The following is a 21,447-nucleotide window of genomic DNA, read 5'->3' as shown; positions in this document are numbered from 1 at the left end:
AGTTTTTCACCAGTTTTTGATGAGTTGGTAAAATGAATTAATAGTTTTTAAACTTTGTTAAATTAACAATTATAAATTGTTTTTACAAGTTATTTTTTTATTCTATTACAGAAAAAACAATTCTTTGGGGATTGGGTAGAACAATACTAACCGCAAAAAACAACAACAAAAACAGGTAACAACTAACGAAACCAACGAAAACTAAAAATAGTTTATATGACCACTTCAAGCAACATCACATGCAGAAAATAACAACCGAAGTGGGAAGAGAGAGATTGTTACAGAGGCCTTCATAACCCAATGGCAGGAAAGACTCTTTTACCCGAAAACATTTGATGAAGTTGGATTCATGTTTTGTGTTTTTGTTGTTTACAAATATTTTTCCACTTAACCTAATTTTGGCAGTAGTTTTGAAAACAACAACAACATAACCACCTATATACAAACTCGCCCTCATATGGAGGAGTTAGAATGACTAGAAATTGTAAAATTTGTAACAATTAAAAAAAGTAGATATCGAAGTGTTGCTCAAAACAGTTACAACCACCAGAAAAATAACAACAACTGCAAAAATATATAAAATGCAACACATGAATGTCAGATGCAGAGAAGTAGAAACTAAAGTGAAAACGGAACTCTTTGGCTAGAGAAATAAATTAGAGAAAAAATATATAACAAAATATATACACATATTTAGTGTGTGTTTGGACCACTCTTGTTGAGAGTATTAACCGCATACATGCAAGCAGTTACAAAGTGAAAGGACAACAAAGTACCATAACCTAACTAATATACAACGTGATGGGGGCATAACCCTATAACATCATGCTGAAAGTCAGCATAAAATGTTGTATTTTCTTCTTTCTTCAGTCATACATGGAAGCGGTGAAAGCTGGGTGAAATACTTTGGTCGTTGCAAAAAAGTACAGCTTGGCTTGGAAAGAAGAAAAATACCAATCCAACCCGGCTTACAGAATTGCCTTCCGGTGCTAGCTAGTCTCCCCATTGGGATTGTTTTGCAAAATATAGCATTTTTTTGCTACTATGTAATATAAACAATCGCCTTACACTCTTACATACATACATATCATCTAGCAACCATTTCTCTCAGTTGTAATCATATTAAAGTCACAGGCTCGAATAGTGGCATGTTAGGACCATGACCAACACTTCATGTCACTGTGGTCGTCATGGGCCACATGCCAACAACGTTTGGGTGTCCCCCATCGCATACATAACATCTATACATACATAACACACATACACGTGTACGTTGTCAGTGGCCTCGGCTATGACTGCTAACCGTAACGCATATAAAATGTTATAGTGGTCGCTTGGTTGGCTAACACTTGGATACTCATAAATGTGACTTTTAGAGTTATGTATTTGGTTGTTGTGTTTCTTTTTTCAGAATTGCAAACAAAATCTATACGCATACACATAGCTGAAGGGAGTGTATTTTTTTGGAATCCCAAAAATGCATTTATAAACCACACACACATGAAGGCAGAGTTGCATAGAGAAATGGATCAAATGCTGTATATATTTATTTTACATTTTGAAAAAAAATTTTGGCACATGCGAGGTAAGTAAAAAATGTTTCGGCTTGGTTTCCATAGATCTAACATTGTGAACTAACTCTTTGCACATAACTCACGGATGGTTTATTTCCGTGTACATGAGGCGTATAATTCATTCTCTATTAAAAACATGGAGCAAAAAATAAATCATACGCTACCTGTTGTGGAAGACGCTGTTCTCAGTAATTATTCCGTTTTTCTTTAGTATAACTGTGGCGGAGGTTATAAAAGCTTCTTAATGGTTGAATTTAAAACTGGTTTTTGTTTCTATTTCTTATTTTTTATTTCCTTGGCACCGCAGCCTAAAGTTATAACCGCCCTCAACAGGTTGACTAAGTTCCGAATAATCCCTTTTATTTTTTCCAAAATAATTTCAACCACATTCTAGTGGCCTAGTTTTCCCACCACTTTCATTATAATTTATTACAAATCAATGTCCTGTCTATCTCTCTCAAAACCAATATACATACATTATTATTCTCCCAAAAGTACCACAAAGTACTTGGCTATCAAATGCAGTCAACAACACCACATCATTACATTTCATGTGCATAATAAAGTTTTGTTTTTTGTTTTTATGTGCTTTATGTGACATTTATTACACATTTCATTAAATGATAGCATCATCCACAGTGGCCTACTGCAAAAATTAAAAACAAAACCCAACAACTGTATATGTCAACTGACCAGTATGCATAGTGACGCCACTTACGAATGCAAAACATTGTTATGCCAACAAAAATATAGAATTCAAACAATGCAGTTATAAAAACGACAACGACTCCTTGACATCTACCATATTTTATAAACATAAATTTTGTAGATAAAACCTCTCATAAACATTCATATATAGTGTGAAAGCCACAATGCCTCTCGATCTCGTTGTGAACTGCTGAGAGTGCAATTTTGTGAAAGATGATGTGTTTTATGAAAAAAAAAACAAAACAAAAAAAACAGACATATTTATGAAAACCACATAAGTCCTTGACCCTCTATTTGAGTTTATATTGATTGGATATATAGCGCACAATATCCACATTTGCATTATTTATGACGTACTAGCACGATGAGAATACCAAGGCCTCATTCAAGGAAAGACCAGTTGAAACTGCGGTTACTAACTGGAGTGGACGCTTTGATATTCCAAGAGATTATTCATGGGGAAACTCCTATATGCTTTAATGAAAATCAAAACATTTTTAGGGAGACCTTTTAGGTTTTTATGGGAAGACAGATTCTCCTCTCATAGTCTTCTATGAGAAGACATAATGATCTCCTGCAAAGTCACCATAAATAATCACAATTGAAGGGAGGTTCTATACACTCTTCATTTTCAAGGTAGAACTTTCAATTGTTGTTATTGTCTTCTAAAAATTAATTAAGAAACATTAAGAAGGCATGAATACAGGGTTGGCCATACGTTCAAAATCCTACAAAATTCCGGGAGATGATGGAGGTTATGTTCAGGCAAGTAAGTAATTTGCTAAACATGTTAATGTTAATAGAGTTTTCTATAATTTATGGTGAAATGGCAAGTATTTCAATTAAATTATATCTGTAATAAAATATTAACGCCTTAAAATATGCAACAATATACATAAACATAAAATCAAGTAAATGTTTGACTTAGAGTACACTGAGAACAATTACTAATGAAAATAAGGAACCAAATAAGGAAGAACGTTTACAGGTCTTCTCTGGATAACTAGGCGTTTACACAGACAGTATTGCCAACACAATAGCAAAGATACAAACCATTTTCACCAATACATTCTTACTTGTTTCTATACATATTTAAAAATTTATAAATGTATTTGTGGAAAAGGTTTGTATTTTTGCAATTTTCTTGCCAATACTGGCATTTGTAAACGCCGGGTAAAAGACCTTTAACAGGTTTTCTACAGACAGAAGACCTTTTTGTATACCGACGACCTTTTACAAGTCTTCTGTAGATAGTAGACCTTTTATATTTTCTTTATATAGGCCGAAGATTTTTACAGGTCATCTAAAGACAGGACACTTTTTACAGGTCTTCTATAGACCGTAGACTTTGTACAGGTCTTCTATTGACTTAAGATCTTTAATAGGTTATCTATAGACCGAATACACGTCAGAAGTTATCCACACACAGAAGGTCTTTTACAAGTCATTCATAGACAGAAGACCTTATGCAGGTCTTCCATAGACAGGAGACGTTTTACAGGTATTCTATAGATAGAAGACCTTTTGCAGATCTTGTATAGACAGAGGACCTTTTACGGGTGTTCTATAGACAGAAGAACTTTTGCATGTCTTTTATATACCGAAGACCTTCTTACCGGTCTTTCATAATCAGAAAACCTTTTACAGGAATTCTATAGATAGAAGATCTCTAATAGATCTTCTATAGAGAGAAGATCTTTTACAGGTGTTCTATAGACAGAAGAACTTTAACAGGTCTATATAGACAGAAAACATTCTACAGGTCTTCTGTAGGCAGAAGACATTTTACAGGTGTTCTGTAGATAGAAGGCTTTTTACAGGTCTTCTATAGACAAAATGTTTTTACAGGTGTTCCATAGGCAGAAGATTTTTTACAGGTCTTCCAAAGACAGAAGACCTTTTGCAAGACTTTTGTAGACACACGGCTTTTAACAGATCTTCTATGGAGAGAAGGCTTTTTACAGATCTGCTATAGACAGAAGACTTATTACAGGTCTTCTCTAGACAAAAGACCTTTTACAGGTCTTCTATATACCGAAGACCTTCTTACAGATCTTTCTTAAACATAAGACTTTTTACAGGTATTCTGTATTTAGAAGCCCTTTAACAGATCTTCTAAAGACAAAAGATCTTTAACAGTTTTTTTATATACAGAAGATCATTCACAGAGAGGATCTTTTAAGGTCTTCTATAGACAGAGGACATTTTACAGATCTTCCATAGACAGAAAATTTTAACAAAACTTCAATGGTGTTCTATGGACTGAAGACCTTTTACTGGTCTTCGTAGACAGAAGACCTTTTGCTGGTCTTCGTAGACAGAAGACCGTTTATAGAGCTTCCATATACAGAAAACCTTTCACAGGTCTTCCATAGACAAAAGACTTTTACAGATCTTATACAGTCTGAAGAATATTTCAAGGTCTTCTATAGACCGAAAACTTTTTACTAGTATTTTATAGACAGACGACCTTACACGGGTAAATACTTTATAAGCCTTTTATAGGTAGAAGAACTTTATTCTATAGACCGCAGAACTTTTACGTGCTTTCTATAGACAGAAGACCTTTTACAGGTATTCAAAAACAGAAGACCTTTTACAGGGCACATATAGACATCAATGCACCCAAAAGTTTTGCGGTTTAATACCTGTCCAAAACATCAAAATTTTCGGCGGTGGCAAATTCGATCAATGTAACGTGACCGATATTTCCCGAGTATTTCAGCCATGAAAAACTTTTCTGCAAGTGGTTCGCAAGACATGCCGTTCGCACCCGGCGATAAAAAGTACGTCCCATATCATTGAACCAATATGAATCGGCGAGCACTCATTGATATGACAGAAGTCTCCTTTGTCCCTTCGGGGATATTGTGCAAACATATGTATGTATGTACTAAAAGTTATTCTACTTAGAGAAGACTTTTTAAAATACTTCTATCTTCATATGTCTTTTAAAAGGTCTATAAATGGCCTTTAAGAGGATCCTCTATGTATGAAGGGAGATAAACAAATTTATTTTGAAATTTTGCCTGTCAGGGGGAAGATCATTTTAATTTTTTTTTTAATTTTTATTAATTTTCTCGTTAAGAGTTGAGCTTTGTGATCGATTATTTATGCAATAAATAATAGGGCATAAAGCTCAACTCTAAACGAGAAAATTAATTCAAAATTATTTTAAATTCAAACCATTCTTCTTTTTTTTGTAAAGGATATTTTTCTCAGTGTACTCTCATTATTAATATTACAAACTTAAATCACTTACCTTGCGAACAATCCGGTCCAGTCCAATGACGTTCACATACACACTGGCCAGTTTCTAAATCATATGTACCATGTTCCGAACAACCGGGCAAACATTGATATACTTGCTGATCAATGGTGCCACAATCTTCACCTTGCCAACCGGCCTTACAATAGCATTGGCCAGCCACACATGTGCCATGACTTGAACATAAAGGATCCAGGCAATCATCTATAGTACATAGTGGAGTTGAAGGATGGTCATAACGAGGGATGTTAAGGGATAAGAGAAAGAGGAAAATATTGGTTATTATTCAAATGACATCGAAAGGATATGCTGAAGAACTAATATTAGCATGTTTAACACGTTCACAAAAGGTCATTAGAAAAACCAAAGAACAGATTTTTCTTGTTACTTTAAAGTTAGTTTTAGTTACAACATATGTTAAAGGAGAACAAGGCAAAAACATTTCAAAATTACAAAACAACAAAAAAACAGGATTGTTATAACAAAAACATTGTTAAATGTTTGTCTTAAGGACAATTTTCTGGTCACAGAAAACCATTTCTATTTCGTACTTCCTTGCTAAGGTTTAAACTCTTACTTTGGTTTTTTGTTGTTGATTATTTGTAAATCGTTTGCTTTACTTACGTTGATCACAAAAAGGTCCCTTCCAACCACGTTCACAGTGGCATTCACCTTCAATGCAACGGCCATGACTTGAACAATTCGGCACTTCACATTCACCCACTGGTATATCACATTCCGAACCCTTCCAGCCCTCTTCACAGTGGCATACACCACCACCGTAGTGGCCATGAGCTGAGCATAATACTGGACAAACGCCTGTGGAGAAAGAAAACATAAAAAATTGTATATAAAGAAAAGGATTTAGTTTACGGTTTTGTTTGTTTGATTTCATGTAGTTTTTGAGGAACAAAAACAAAAATAACAAAAATAAACCTGACAAAGGAAAACTCTATCCAATTCAATTCAAGTCGAGAAAAACAAAAACAAAAGTTATTGTAAGTAATACTGGCTGTCGTCAGCCAGCCAGTCAGCCATCCATTGGGGGATATTCTGGCCAGTACAAAAAGGGACATTTGTTTTCCAGGTGCATGTGTGTGTGTGTCTTGACTGACCTGTGCAAGAAATATTGTTGCAAGAAATTTGTTGAAAACAACATTACTTTTTTTGTGTTAGTTGTTTGTTTGCCTTTTTCTTTAGTTGCTTTGGTGCCAACAAAGGAAAAACTATAGTTCTACTGTGAGAGAAAAACAGGTGACGTTGACAGCTTTTGTTTATTTTTGTTATGTTTTTGTCATGCTAGCCTGGCAAGGCAGCTAGCTAGCTACCTGGCAAACATTTGGAAAGGTGATAAATAATGACTTTAAATTTTATTACAAGTAAAGTAAATGTACAAGTGTTAACTTAACTCCCCCTCAGGGTATACTTGTGTTTTTCTCACTTTTGCAATTTCTTCAACTTCTTCTTCTACTTCTTGCAAGCCATAAAGTAGACTTTAAAATTTTACAAATAAGAAATTTATTTCAGACATTCAATGTAATTGAATGGCAATAATTAACGTTGATAATAATCAGATAAGGGAATGGAAGGATAGAAGTTTTTATGGGGGTGCTTTTGTTCAGTGTTTATGTATAATTTTAAAGTGTGTCAATTAATTAAGGGATTAAGGAGAGACTTTTAATAGGGCTTAAAATGACAGGGAATAAAAAATATTCATTAATATAATGTAGGGAGTGTGGGGGATGTGCTCTTGCCAAGTTTTTTGCGAATTTAGCAAAGAAATGGCTTTTGTTCATCAGCTTTCAAAATGGATAAAAGTTTCAAATTGTTATATGACGCCTAAATGTATGTTTTGAGATTGTAATTTAAGCCAATGACTAAAACGTGGAAATTGAGTTGCAAAGTAAGACATGCATAAATTCCCCAAAAATCGACAAAAAATATTAATACCGACCTTTCAACTTAGGGCAGGGATACGCAACATATTTTCTTTTGCATACCTTATGGAGGTTGTTATTGTGAGAGATGGGAGCTACGCCCAAAAAATACATTTTTCATGATTTTTTTTTTCGTGAACTTTCAAACTTTGTTGTTTTTCTGTTCATAACTCTTCGAAATAATCATTTGCGACCCATTATGGGGTATATATATTCGGGGTAAGGGTTAAATTATGAGTCGATATAGCCATGATCGTATATTGTAATCACTCTAGCGTTCGTAATAATTAAGCTAGAGCGCTACATTTTTGCACCGGAGTGTATTTTATTTATATCCAGGTCAAGTTTAAGTATGGGCTATATCGGACCACGTTTTGGTATGTCCCCTATATAGTGGTATATTCGGAATTTTAGATATTTTGCTAATTTTAGCTGAATTTTTGCTGTATTTTTCTATAATCGGGACAAGTTCGACTTTGGGCTATATCGGCCCACGTTTTGGTATAGGCCCCATATAAAAGAACCTTCAGATTTTAGGTATTTGGACGATTTTGTCTGGGTTTTTTGCCGGATCTGATTGTTTTGCTATGGCTACCATGTAACGGTACCTCCCGATTTTTGATAGTTTGAACTACCTGAGGTTTGATATTTAAGGTTCCCAGTCATCATACAAGGTCTCCATCAAAAATTGTCAACATATGTAGGTCCATTTTTTGGTATTGTCTGCATATGACGGTGCCTCCCGATTTTAGGTATTTTGAGGATTTTAGCTACATTTTTACTAGCGTTAATTTCATATCTGAGGTTCCCAGTGGCCACAAAACTATTCCACTAAAAAATTGTCAACGTGGTTCATGTTTTATTAGAGGCCCCACATAACGGGGCCATAACATATTTTTGCTACATTTTTTGCACGAACTACCTGTTATTTGACATTTAAAGCTCTCAGTTGCCACAAAACTTATCCTCCAACAATTGTCGACATAGGTGCATATTTTGCTTAATGGTACCTTAGGAGTTTATGTATTTTAAGTATTTTAGCTGCTTTTTTGATTTATATAATTTGACATTTGAGGTTCCTCGTGGCCACAAGACTTTTCCAGAAAAATTGTCGACATAGGTGCATATTTTGGCAAATCCCCCACATAAGGGTACCTCTCGATTTTTTGTGCTTTGAGGATATTTGCTGAATTTCTTTACCGAACTACGTGTAATTTGACACCTGAGGTTCGTATTGGTCATGGAAATAAAGATTGGTCAGGGGCACGTGTTAACAATAAGCGAACAGCATAAAAATTGATATTTAAGGTTTTTGAATGGAACAAATTTTGGGAGCAAGCGTTCCAATAAAAATTAGTTTTTTTACAATATAATACCACCTTAATCTATACAAGACTGTGCTTATCGAATATCCTCCTTAAGTTATGACCACTAAAGAGAATTACCTCTTAAATATATCAATATTCTATTGGCATTACTTACTTTTTGAACAATCAACACCCTGATAGCCATCAATGCAATCGCATTTACCCAAATAACAACTGCCACGACCGGAACAATCATTGGGGCATGTGGTGCTGACGCCCTCCGCCTCTTCGACAATCAAGGTAACGGAATGTGAGACCAATTCATCATTGTAAACGGAAATAAACCATAAGCCGGTATCCAAATATTGTAACAGAGAGACATTCACCATCATAGTGTCCATATCTAAAGCCGGCAAACCACCATCCATACCAGCCGCGGAACGTTTATCGCGATGTTGACGATATCTTAAACGTTGGGCATATTGTTTACCCGTGTCCAGCGGAGTTTCAACATCTCCCGCATATTCAAATGATGAAGAGGACGATTCAAATGAATTGTTATTGTCATCGTCGTCATCATCATCATCATCACCAGCAGCAGCATGGAAACCATTCTCAATGGATTCAAAGTCGCCATCGTCATCATTGCCATCATTAAAGTAATGTCGCCTTGACAAACGTTGTAAATGTTCTGCGGATGTTTCCATTGATAAATCACCATTCTCATTCTCCAGATCCTTGTGTAAATTCCCATAAATGCTACTATCATTTGCTGCTGCCGCGGAACGTACATTACGTCTATGCCTTAAATGACTATCGACACGACCGCCTTTGATAAATTCAACAAAATCATATTGTGTTACAGATGGTGCAACATTGCGACGCGAATAAACGGCAAAATTTGCTCCCCAAGGCAGGGTGAAGTTGAAACGAACAAAAGCCGGATGTTTGTTACGAAATTCCAATGTCCAGAATTGATATGCTGGGATATTTGCATGATACAATTCATTGAAATCTTTGAGTTCGACTACCTGTGGCCACTTTAGTAGGGGTTGATGATGATGTTGCTGCTGTTGTTGTTGTGCCGTATACGATTGGTCCTGTAAATGTGGCAATGTGGCATCTTGACCCAACATTATATTGCTGTTGATGCCCATACCGCCGACTCCAGCAATTTGCTGATTGATGGAGTGTGGTTGCTGTTGCTGTAGCAAGAGCTGTTGTTGGTGTTGCAACTGCAATGAGGGAGCCAAATTTTGAAAACCACCCGCCATGCCCAAACCAATGCTTGAACTATGATCAAGGGTGCTGGTTTGTATTGATTCTTCTGTGGGATATGCCGTTGGTTGTAAACTATTGCCATTGAGAATGTTCGTTTTTGCATTGCCATGTAAATCATGGGGCTGTGATTTAACATCTTGGACTAGGATACAATTTGTGGTATCCATGTTGGGTTTCATAGAGCTTACAGCTGCAAAGAAAGAGAGGGGATAAAAAATGGAGATTAGTAAAAAGCTATTTCAAATATTTGATGGTATAATATAATCGTTTTTTTCTTGCTAAAAATCTGCTGATCTGTGATAATATGGGCCACATTAACATATGTTAATATTATGCACTCACACACACACATAAACGCATAATATGGCTATGTGAACTGCCAAAACCACAAGTTTTAACAATAAATCTTAATATTAGTGCTATGCACAAATTGCATAGTTAAACAAACCCCAAAATGTATGCAATGGCAAAGAACGTGCACCACAACATAGGCAATGCTTTTGTGGTGTAATAATTTTACCACAAAACTTCGCCTGCAGAACTTTGCCAATAAATGCTAAATGCATTCAATAAAAAAAAACGGAATGAATGGATGGAAAAAGAATCTTCAAAAGTCACAGACTGTTAAATATTTTTCGTAGTAGGAACAAGAGAGTTGGAGAGATGGGCTTTTGAACGGGTTTTCCATTTTTTGTTTCTCAATCATATTCATCGTTCTTTTTTTCTGGTAGGAAATGTGTAAAAGCAATATCCAAATTGTCGAAACGTGTTCGGTTTTCTTTGTTCTTATCCTCAGCTTTTGGCATAAATCATCATTTTGCCAACATGTTTTAGCCAGTTATCGATATAAATTTACATTTGAAAAATGCTTGCTTTAGTAGTTTTGCGAGATTTTGAAACGCCAATGAGGAGGGAAGGTATAATAAGTTTGTCGTTGTGTATTTGAAGAAAAATAAAAAATATTCAAGGACTCTTAGAAAATCATAGATTATGGCTACAAAGAGAAAAATTCAAATACGCTCCTAATATTCGTGGAAAATATATTATTTAACAGCTAAGAAAGTATCAGTCAGCTTTGCCGACAGAGACTTTGCCCTAAAAAATAAATAAGTGCAATAACTCTGACGTCTAAAGGGGCTTTCAGAGTTTTTGGCCGATTTCTCAGGAGGCACCGACTTGCCTCAGAAAATATTATATCGTCGTAACTAGGGCCGTATTGCCAAAAATTTAAAAACGATCCCAGACGAGTCGTTAAATTGCACTTTTTCCAAACTTTTTGTGGGAGGTACCCGAAAGAGTATCTTATGTGTTTAATATTGGGACATACTCCGAGTCGTAGGTTTGCCAATTGAGACAACGCACTGACTGTATCGCCTCCTTATAAAACAATGTCATGCATGGTGCGCTTCAACTTTGAAAACCGCTTAGAACTGGGAAGTTTTTGCGGATTCTGAAACAGCAATGTTCATAGATGAGAAAAAAATACAAAAACAAGGAAAAATCGCAGGAGGGAGTTTTAAATAAATCGCGGTCAAAGTTCACATTTTTATGTTTTTTAGGTTCTCAGGATTTTGTTCGGAAACGACAAGTCATATCTAACTGGGACTAACAAAAATGTCCACAAACGGTCCACCTTCTGGTATAGCCCCCATATAAAGGTACATTGGTATTATACGTATGTTGAGGATTTAATATGCATGTTTTTGTTCGAACTATTTCGACATTTGAGGTTCGCAGTTGTCACAAAACTTCTGCATCAAAAATTGTCGATATAGTTCCATGTTGTAGTGTAGCCAACATATAACGGTACCTCCCGTTTTTAGGATTTTTGCTATTTTTTACCAAGCTACCAGAAATTTAACATTTGATTTTCCCAGTGTTCACAAAACTTCTCCACCAAAAATTCTCAACATAGGTGCATATTTTCGTATAGCCCCCATATAAAGGTACCGCCCGATTTTGGGTATTTTGAGAGTTTTCGCTACATTTTGACCAATCCTAGTGGTCACAAAATGTCTACACCATAAATTGTCCATATTTTGGTCAACATGGGTCCATACCACGGTACCTTATTTCAGCTCTTAACTACATTATTCTAACACACATTATTTAGTCTACATTTAGTCTAAACAGGTCCATGTTTAGTATTTTACGATATTCTACATCTTCGGCATTTTTAATGTTTTAGCAACATAATCCAACCAAAATGGCTGAAATATGGTTTCAATATTTTTTGATGGTGGAGGGTATAAAAGTTCGTCGCTGCCGAACTTAAAGACTTTTTCACTTGTTTTAAATTAACAATTGGGTCTGGGATCGTTCTATTTCGTTTTTATCCTGGATTTTGACAGTTAAAATAATTTAAAATTTCCTTATGCTTTGAGTCCGAACATCTGGGATGCTGAGGGACAGTCCCGATTACGAATTGTGAAATGTCCAGTTTATATATTGTTTGAGACGTGAGTCTCCGAGTAAATGTCGAAGTATAATTTCTGATTTTACACGAATTGAGCCCCCAGATCGACGGAACTAATTTTTGACGTCTCTTAAACAATCCTTCATCTATTAGTACGTTACATGTCACGTGTATTGGCGTTGGATTAGTAATCACACCCTAAGAAATAACACTTGACCATGAAAGAGTCACCACAATATGCGAATCTGCACCTCCAATACCGAAACTATTTACAAATAATGCAGCTTACGCACTGTCGGATGTACTTGAAAATTACAAGAAAGACAATATGGTCTTATACGGAGGCTAGAAACATTGAATCTGAACCGAGTTGAATCTGAAATATATTTTGCAGATTCAAAATCCGATCATTATGGATAATTATGGACTTTATATCCTAGAAGAAATACTCATGCAATATTATTGTAGTCTGATGGTCCTTGAGATATTTTTATAATACATGATTTGCGGTCGTTTGGACATTGATAACATATCACTGCTCATTTTTTTATAATCGGAATTTTATCATTTTCGATTTATTTTTTGCCATTTTATTCGTTTCAATTTTCTGAAATCGTTTGCATTTTTGGCGTCCAACATATTATAATATATGACCATGCCAAAGCTAAAATCTTGCAGCAATTTTAAGCATAACATTTTAGAATCTTTCATTTCCATTTTATGGCAAATAATTTGTTATGAAAGAGGGTGGGGGCGAGTGCAAACTTAAACGTTTAACTTTTGAAAAATTGTAAAGTTTTACGAACTCTATAACTCTTAACCCGTTATAATCGATATCATTTTTATTTATTTGAATATTTTTTACGAAGCGAAAAAGAAGCTAACTAGGTAGGTCACTCAAACCCGTGCCTCTCAAAAACAGACAAAATATTCATATTTTTCTGAATGCGAAAACAAAACAAATTTATGGGTTGTTTTTCGTTGGGTCACACACAGACAAAGAGAAAACAAAAAATGCGTTCCATTCCATTATACGGCTAAGGATATTTGCCTTGTTTGCTTTTTTGTTTTTGTAGTACAAGAGAGGAGACTTCATTTTGTTTGTTTGACTGTCTGTGTTGGAGTTTACGTTTTTGTTATTCAGTTTTTTTATTTGGGTTAAACGGAACTATGTCAAAAGTTTAATATTTATTCTTTTTTTTTTGCTGTAGTTGTTGTTGCTGTTATTGTGATTTAGTTTTGGCTTGACTCCCTGTTTTTCTTTGCCGTTGCTATTGTTGTAGGCCATGTTTCGTCCAGTTGTTTGCGTTTTTTGGGGTTAATGTATTATTAAAACCAATATTTGTTCAGCCAAATGAAAAATTTCCCTTTTTTCGCAGAGAAGTGCTGAAAATTGGTTATAAATCTCGTTTTAATTGAAAACGCACATACATATGCTGCAACTGCTGATGTTGTCAAAATGCCCGTAAATGTTAATTAATCAAATTGGATTTGCTTGCAAATGAAATTTGTATTTAATTAAATTAGCTTCGAGGCAACAAAAAAACAAAAACAATTGAATACTATTTAAAAGGTAAGCTTTTCAAAATAAATGTATGAATATGTAAGAAGCGTAACTGGTTATTAGCTACACACACATACAAGTAAATCTTTTGTAAAAACAATATTCCTTGCAATGGTAAAAGAACAGAAAAGCAGTTCAAAGCCAAAATTTTATTTTCTGCCACCTTTCAATGAATATACATTGCCTTACTCGGAGTAAAGACAATTTATTTTTATTAATGCCTCTTAATTTTCAAATTTCCTTAGTTTCTAAATAATAGTTTTCCTTTTCCCAATTATAATATCCTTAACCTCCTTAATCATATTCAATAAATATTATATTTCATGTAAATTCATTTTGTATTGCCTTTAAGGCAATGCTTCCTAATTAGAAACAAATTTTTATATTTTCAATTTTAAATTTTAATTTGTTATTTTGATGAATTTTACGCCTGCCTGTCCACTTTACAGTATGGCCACAACGTAATTGATTTTACTATTCATTGACACATTAGAACAAAAACTATGTATTCAAACTAAAGTTAATTACATATTTTAAATATGAAATTTAAAATTATTTGCTGTAAAATTAGTTTATGTTATTAACACATTGTGTTGGGAGGCAATATAATTAATTATTATATTTCTAATTGGTTTTGTGTAAATTGTGTGTGGTAAAGTGTGGCAGGCAAACAACAAAATAGCATGGGAAGTTAATTTACATATGCAAGAAATATACATATTCAAAAATATATTTATTGGAGAGATGTGAACAGACAGTAGTTATACAAATATTTTGAAATTAGGTTAATAAACAGTTAAAATATATATTTAAAATTTGAGGAATTAAATGAGCTGTAAAAAAGGACAGTTTTTCCAAAAATTAAAAATACTTTATTATACCCTTAGACTAATCGAAATAATGGCTTTAGACCCCAAGTAGGTTTGGACAAAATTATTTTCAGAAAATTGGGGGTCTGTCTATACCATTTTCGCATGTAATTCGAAGAATTTTTTGTTGTAATTTGATTATTTCATTTGAAATTCGAAACATTTCACTTGCAATTTGAGAATTCCAATTGAAATTCGAATTTTTTATTTGTAATTAGAGTTATTTCATTTGTAATTTCAATTGAAAATATTCAAATTACAATTGAAATAATTCGAATTACAAATGAAATAATTCGAATAACAAATGAAATAATTCCAATTACAAATGAAATAATTCCAATTACAAATGAAAAAATTCGAATTTCAATCGGAATTCTCAAATTACAAATGGAAAAATTCGAATTACAAATGAAATAATTCGAATTACAAATGAAATAATTCGAATAACAAATGAAATAATTCCTATTACAAATGAAATAATTCCAATTACAAATGAAAAAATTCCAATATCAATTGGAATTTTCAAATTACATGTTGAAATATTTCGAATCTATATATATAAAAATGGTGTAAAAAATGTATAGTAATTCATAAAATGAGAACGGCTAGGCCGATTTCTGTAAAATTTTTTGTCAGTTATTCGTATTTTCGAGGAGAAGGTCTTTACGGAAGAAAAATTTGGAAAATCTCTCTGGAAAAGTCGGAAAATTGGAAAAATCGAAAATTGAGTTTTTGTATGAAATTTTATTCCTTAATAGCGAGACGAAGTTCGCCGGGTCCGCTAGTTTAAACTAAAATTATTCGAATTTAATTTGAAAATGGTGTAGGTAGCCCTGCCCGTCCGTTCGTCTGGCTGGCACGATAACTCTCGGTCACTTATCAACCGATTTCTTGCAAAATTTGGTCCTAGTAATATTTTGTCCTAACTTAGATCAAGATGGACAATACCTTCTTCTAGTAACTCTTCTACAAAAGTTCAAACTTTTTCTTTAGATTGTTTCACACGATAACACTTGAACGGATCAACAAATTTGGTCTAACATTTTTTTCATGGGCCATGTAGGTTTGGACAATGTCCGTTTTAGACAATTTGAAGTAGATTTAGCCCTGTCCGTCGGTCTGTCTAGCTGGCACCATAACACCCGAATATATCAACTTATGTGCTCCAACATGGTCATCGTAATATTTTGTTCCAACTTAGATCAAGTTCGAAGATGCGTTTCATCTATTACAGCCTGTTTCACTACGTCGAACGAAAATGAAAACGAAAGAAAAACTACTTATGATTTTCAATTTTTTTAGTTGTTTCGAAGCAAAAACAAAGTCAATATTACCATGAAAAGCAAAGTTTAGGTTTTTTTTCGTTCGCATTCATTTTCTTTCGACATAGTGAAACAGGCCCTTAGTCCACTCCTTCTGTTGCTTGCCTAACAAAAGATAAAATCTTTTCGTTAAAAAGAGGGAGCATGATGACACACGACCGAATACGCAGTTTAATGACATGTTTCTGATAGTTTTGACATTTTTCAGAAGTTTGTCCAAACTTCCTGAAAAATTGTCCAAAGTTCTAAGAAACCTTGCCCGCACCAACCAAATTGACTGATGAGTACAATTACTTACGAATTGATTATCCCATTTTACCAAAACTTTTTCATAATAAAAATTCTTCCAGAAGTTTTAGGAAGATCCATATCGGGCAAAACTTTATGCTACCGTCCAAACAAAACCTGAAAATTGTCGCTTAAATGCAGTTTAAGGGCTGATCGAGGACCGTTTTTAAATGGTTGCCGAAGGTGCTACTAGTGGTCCAGTTTACAGCGATATATTGTGTTTCTTGGGCAAGTCCATGATTCCGTACATAATGGTCCAAAAGATCAAAAAAAAAAAAAATTACAAAAAAGCCCAAAAATTACCGTTTCGGCGGCCTTCGGACACATTGGTTGTTAAGTTCGAATATGGGCTAAATCGGTCCACGTTTTGGAATAGCTCTTGTAGGACAATACCTCCCGAATTCTCGTATTCGGTTCGAATATGGACTATGTTAGCTACACTTTTTGATTGAAATAGCGGTAAATTTCACATTTTAGGTTCCCATTGGTCACAAATTTTCTAGCAAAAATTTTAAAATAGCTACATTTTGGACCGAACTAGCGGTATTTTACATTTGAGGCTCCCAGTGGTAACAAAACTTCTCCACCAAATATTTTTTTACATCCCAATTTTAGGTATTTTGAGTATTTTTGATACAGAACTGAAATTTGACAGTTGAGGTTACATGCTGAAACAACTTTTCCATAAAAATTCTCAATTTTGGTATAGACCCGAACTACCAGTAATTCGACATTTAAAGTTCCCAGTAATCACAAAACGTAACAGCACTAACCGATTTTATGTATTTTGAAGGTTTTAACCACATTATTTTAACAAAGTTGTCTGAAGTTTGGTATGTAGTCCTATTTGGGCATACAAAACTTTTCCCCATAGACCCCATAGAACGATACCTCCTGATATTCGACATTTTGAAGATTTTAGCCACAGCATCTTACCAAAATGGCTATAATGTGGTATTTATTTTTCTTTGAGACTACAAAACTTTCCCACAGAAATTTGTCATTATGGGTCCACGGTTTGATATAGCCCCCAAAGGAAGTACCTCCCGATTTCCGGTATTTTGAAAAGCATCAAAAGCTTCTCATTGTGCCACAGGAATGAGTAAAATTCGGTATAAATTCAACATTCCTCCAGAGAATAGCCCCTATAGAAAGGTACCTCCTGGTTTTTGGTATTTTGAAGGTTTCAGTTACCTTATCCTGCCGCAGTGACGGAAATTTGGTATTTAGTTTTCGATATGGGTTTAAAACATGTCTGCAGAAAATTGGGGGTATAGATGCACATTTTAATAATATCTACCCCCCACTAATAATAATAATTGTTCCACAAACATCCCAGGCGGGACAGGGGAGACTTCTCTCATATCAATGAGTGCACGCCGATTCATATTGGCTCAATGATATGGGACCTACTTTTTATTGCCGAGTCCGAACGGCGTGTCTTACAACACCACTTGTAGAGAAGTTTTTCATGGCTTAAATTCTCAGGTAATGTTGCCAGCCATGGTAGAACAAATACAAGGTAAAGTTAATACTACAACAAATACAACTCGAACAACAACCACAAAGGAATTTGTTTTTGTTTGTAAACCTTAGTGTCAACGTAAATGTAAACAAAACAAGGAAATGTCTATAAATTATTGGAATTTAAAAAACTAATAATTTTTCACATTTGATTGAATATTTTGGAAAACATGAATGAAAACTCGTTAGATTTTCAATTTGAATGTTTCCATATCATTCCACTAAATGCATAATTTCTCGCAGAAAGTAGAATACTTGCAAAAATGTTTCGGGTCGCTGGTAATTCATTGAAAAAAGAGAAGATGTTTCAATCATTTGCTTTTGAAAACAAAAAAGCACATGTTTATTAGGGCTTTATTCTTTTCAAGTTTAACAAAATACCACACATATTAACAAATATTGTACCGCCTCTATAAGCGGTGTTTTAGTTTGCGGCATGTCGTTCGGACCTGGAGGAGGTTACATGTCAATGATATGAAGCCGTCTTTATGGGAAATAGTTTTTTTTTCTGATGAATAAATTTGTTCTTCAAAAATATATATCCCTAATATACATCGAACATAGAAATAAATACATAAAATGTCGAATGGAATTTGACACTAACACTACAACCCAGTTCAGTCAGCTGGGTATTGCTGCTACCTTTTCTTGTTCTACCATGGTTGCCAGCATTACTGAGGGGGAATTTTGCCACCGTTGAAAATTTGATGTTGCTTGGCCTGGGATTCGAACCGCAGACCTTCTGAGTGCAAGGCGGACGTGCTAACCATTGCACCACGGTGGCCCCCACTAGGAGGGGATATTGTGTGTTCTCAGATTGGAAGGTGCGATACAGTTCGATCTGAAGTCTTTTAAATAATTAGTTTATTGTAGTGCTCTTTTAAAGAATTAGTTTATATAGACTCAAATCTAATTGTTAAATTTTAATGCAATACAACTCGTGGTGTAGAGTATAAAAAGTTCGGTCCAAGCGAACTTAATGCCGTTCTTACTTGATTTCGTTTTAATTTTTCTTATTTTTTTTTTGTTTTTTTTATTCATTCTGCATTCCCCTCCTTTAAAAAATTATATTTCGCCACAATCATTATTCACAACTTTCAACACGACACAAGTGGCCCACTGCTACCGGCTTAGCTGTTTGTGTATCGCCGTGGAACCAGTAGTAGTGCAATGACACACTGTTTTTGATGCATACGAACTTTACATGCCACAGCCATTAACACATTTATACTAACATACCAAATTAAAATCCAAAGACAAATCTAAGGCATAGCCACACTACCATCAACAACACTACACAGATGGGCAACAGATGCAAGAATAAGACTAAAAAGAAACGACTCATTGGAGTAGGAAAATCTTATGAAATTTAATTACTACCATTAAAACCACAAGGAACCATACTCATAGAAAATTGTTGAAGAAAATAATAAACTTTTACTTAGAAAACTTCTCTCAAACATGTCTCTCACTATGGTCCCTCTAAACTATTCTATAGAAGGCAGACACAACACTATGTAACTAAGGAAAAAAATTGCATATAAAATGCAACTACAAATTGCCTTTGGAGACATTTGACATCAATTTTCAGTTAGTGTCACAATGGAAACATTTTCTACTCCAGCTAAATACCCCAAGGCAACAGGAGCAGGAGCAGCAGTAGCAACACGATTGTGCTAGGAAACTGAAAATTTGTTGAAAATAAATACATACACATGTACATTGTCTATGTGATAAGGTAAGGGATTTTCTGGCATGAAAAGGAAAGACAGTGAGATTGACATTTGTTATTCTTCTATGTAACATTTAAATGATAGTGCGTATATGTAGTAAATAAATAATGCAATTATAATTTTAACTATGACAAGTATTGTGTAAATATGTATATGTGTGCGATTGCATGGTGTATACCTTTCTAGCCATAAGAAATTTTCAGTTCCATTTATTTTCATTAATTTAGTCACTAAATTTTTAATCATTTAAAATAAATTGTTAAAGAAAAATTGTTCGCTTTCGCTTTCAACAATTTGAAATAAAAATATCAATTTTACTTAATTTAATAATATAATAATTTTATAATTTTACTTAAGATTTTTCCTTTTAAATAAAATTTGTTCGATTTGACCTATGTAAGAAAATTCCTCAAGCAACGTTATAATTAAACATCGGATTTAGTATATTTTTCATAAATTCAAATTCTGGGTAATTTCATATATATTTTTATCATATTTGCATATAATATAATAAAATATAATATAATAAAATATGTAATCATATTTGCATATAATATAATAAAATATGTATATTCAAAATCACAAAGGAATATAAAAATTTTCCAATTTGAATTTTTGAAAAATGATCCGAAAATCCAATATCTAGTTATAATACCCAGCAAAAATTAGGATCCGTTAGTCATTATATATAAACCCATTACAAAGTAATGTAAACAAAAATAACTACTTATATTACTCCTTACAAAGTTATGAGTACGGTGGCACAGAGCTTGTGTGTCCGACTAAAAATCTTAGGGTTGTGTGTTTAACGCTCACTGTCGGCACGCGAGCTTTTTGTTGATAAAATAAAGACTAGGAGGTGGTGCACATGTTAGAGTTTAAACAACCCTTAATGTTCGTACGCGTAGCCGAGTGTGTAGAATGTTCGGCTACAAATCAGAAGTTCACATGATCAAATCCAGCAGCGAGCAAAATAAAATAAAATAAAGATATAAAATATGTTAAAATTGAAAATAAATTCCCCTCAACTGTTTTAAAAATAAAAATTTTTTAGCTTATTTTTCAACCTCAAATGGCTAGTTATTCTGGTGGTCATAGAATAACAAGTAATTCAGTGCGACATGTCCTTGTTAAAATAATGGGTTAATAGGGGGTTTATTAAGTAGTTACTACTACGAAAAAGTAATATAAAAATCCATTATTTAGGAATGAGTTTTTTGCTGGGTATATGAGGTCCTTTTACTCCTTCATATATCTTAAAAATCTTTAGTAACGCAATATTATTAAATAAAACTATTTTAAATATTTTTAAATTAAAATTTTTTAAATTACATTTCAATTGAAAATCTCCCCTTACATAAATTTCCAAAAAACAAAAAATCAAAGAAACACCACCTATGAACATTAATAAACATTTTAAATTATAACAAAAATAATGAGACAAAAATTTTTAATAAGTTTTGGCATTCGACACATGTATTGAAGAAGAACCACAGGTTATGAAATTCAATATTCCGTTTTAATGATGTTATCAACTTAAATTGAATTAAACAACATTTTGTCTTCATCTGGGGTTTTAGTAATTTTGACTGTGAAATAAAAATTTAAATTTTTAAAATTTCAATTGAAAATCTATTGATAGTCTCTCCTTCAATA

General features: G+C 33.8%; 1 protein-coding gene across 4 annotated transcripts in view; it reads right to left on the bottom strand.

The window, feature by feature from the left end:
• Window positions 1-21,447, bottom strand: part of Ten-a (Teneurin-a transmembrane protein) — a 1,182,291-nt gene that overhangs the window by 126,390 nt on the left and 1,034,454 nt on the right. For all 4 annotated transcript variants that reach the window (XM_073974235.1, XM_073974237.1, XM_073974238.1 and 1 more), the window contains 3 exons: window positions 8,970-10,265; window positions 6,175-6,369; window positions 5,545-5,754 (listed from right to left, as the gene is read on the bottom strand). In XM_073974235.1, coding sequence (XP_073830336.1) covers window positions 5,545-5,754; window positions 6,175-6,369; window positions 8,970-10,265 — 1,701 coding nt within the window. The remainder of the gene's footprint in view (window positions 1-5,544; window positions 5,755-6,174; window positions 6,370-8,969; window positions 10,266-21,447) is intronic.

This window comes from Musca autumnalis, unplaced genomic scaffold, assembly GCF_047663935.1.
Source record: "Musca autumnalis isolate F117 unplaced genomic scaffold, ASM4766393v1 scaffold_3, whole genome shotgun sequence".
Lineage (NCBI taxonomy): Eukaryota > Metazoa > Arthropoda > Insecta > Diptera > Muscidae > Musca > Musca autumnalis.
This window is presented reverse-complemented; position numbering and strand designations above follow the sequence as displayed.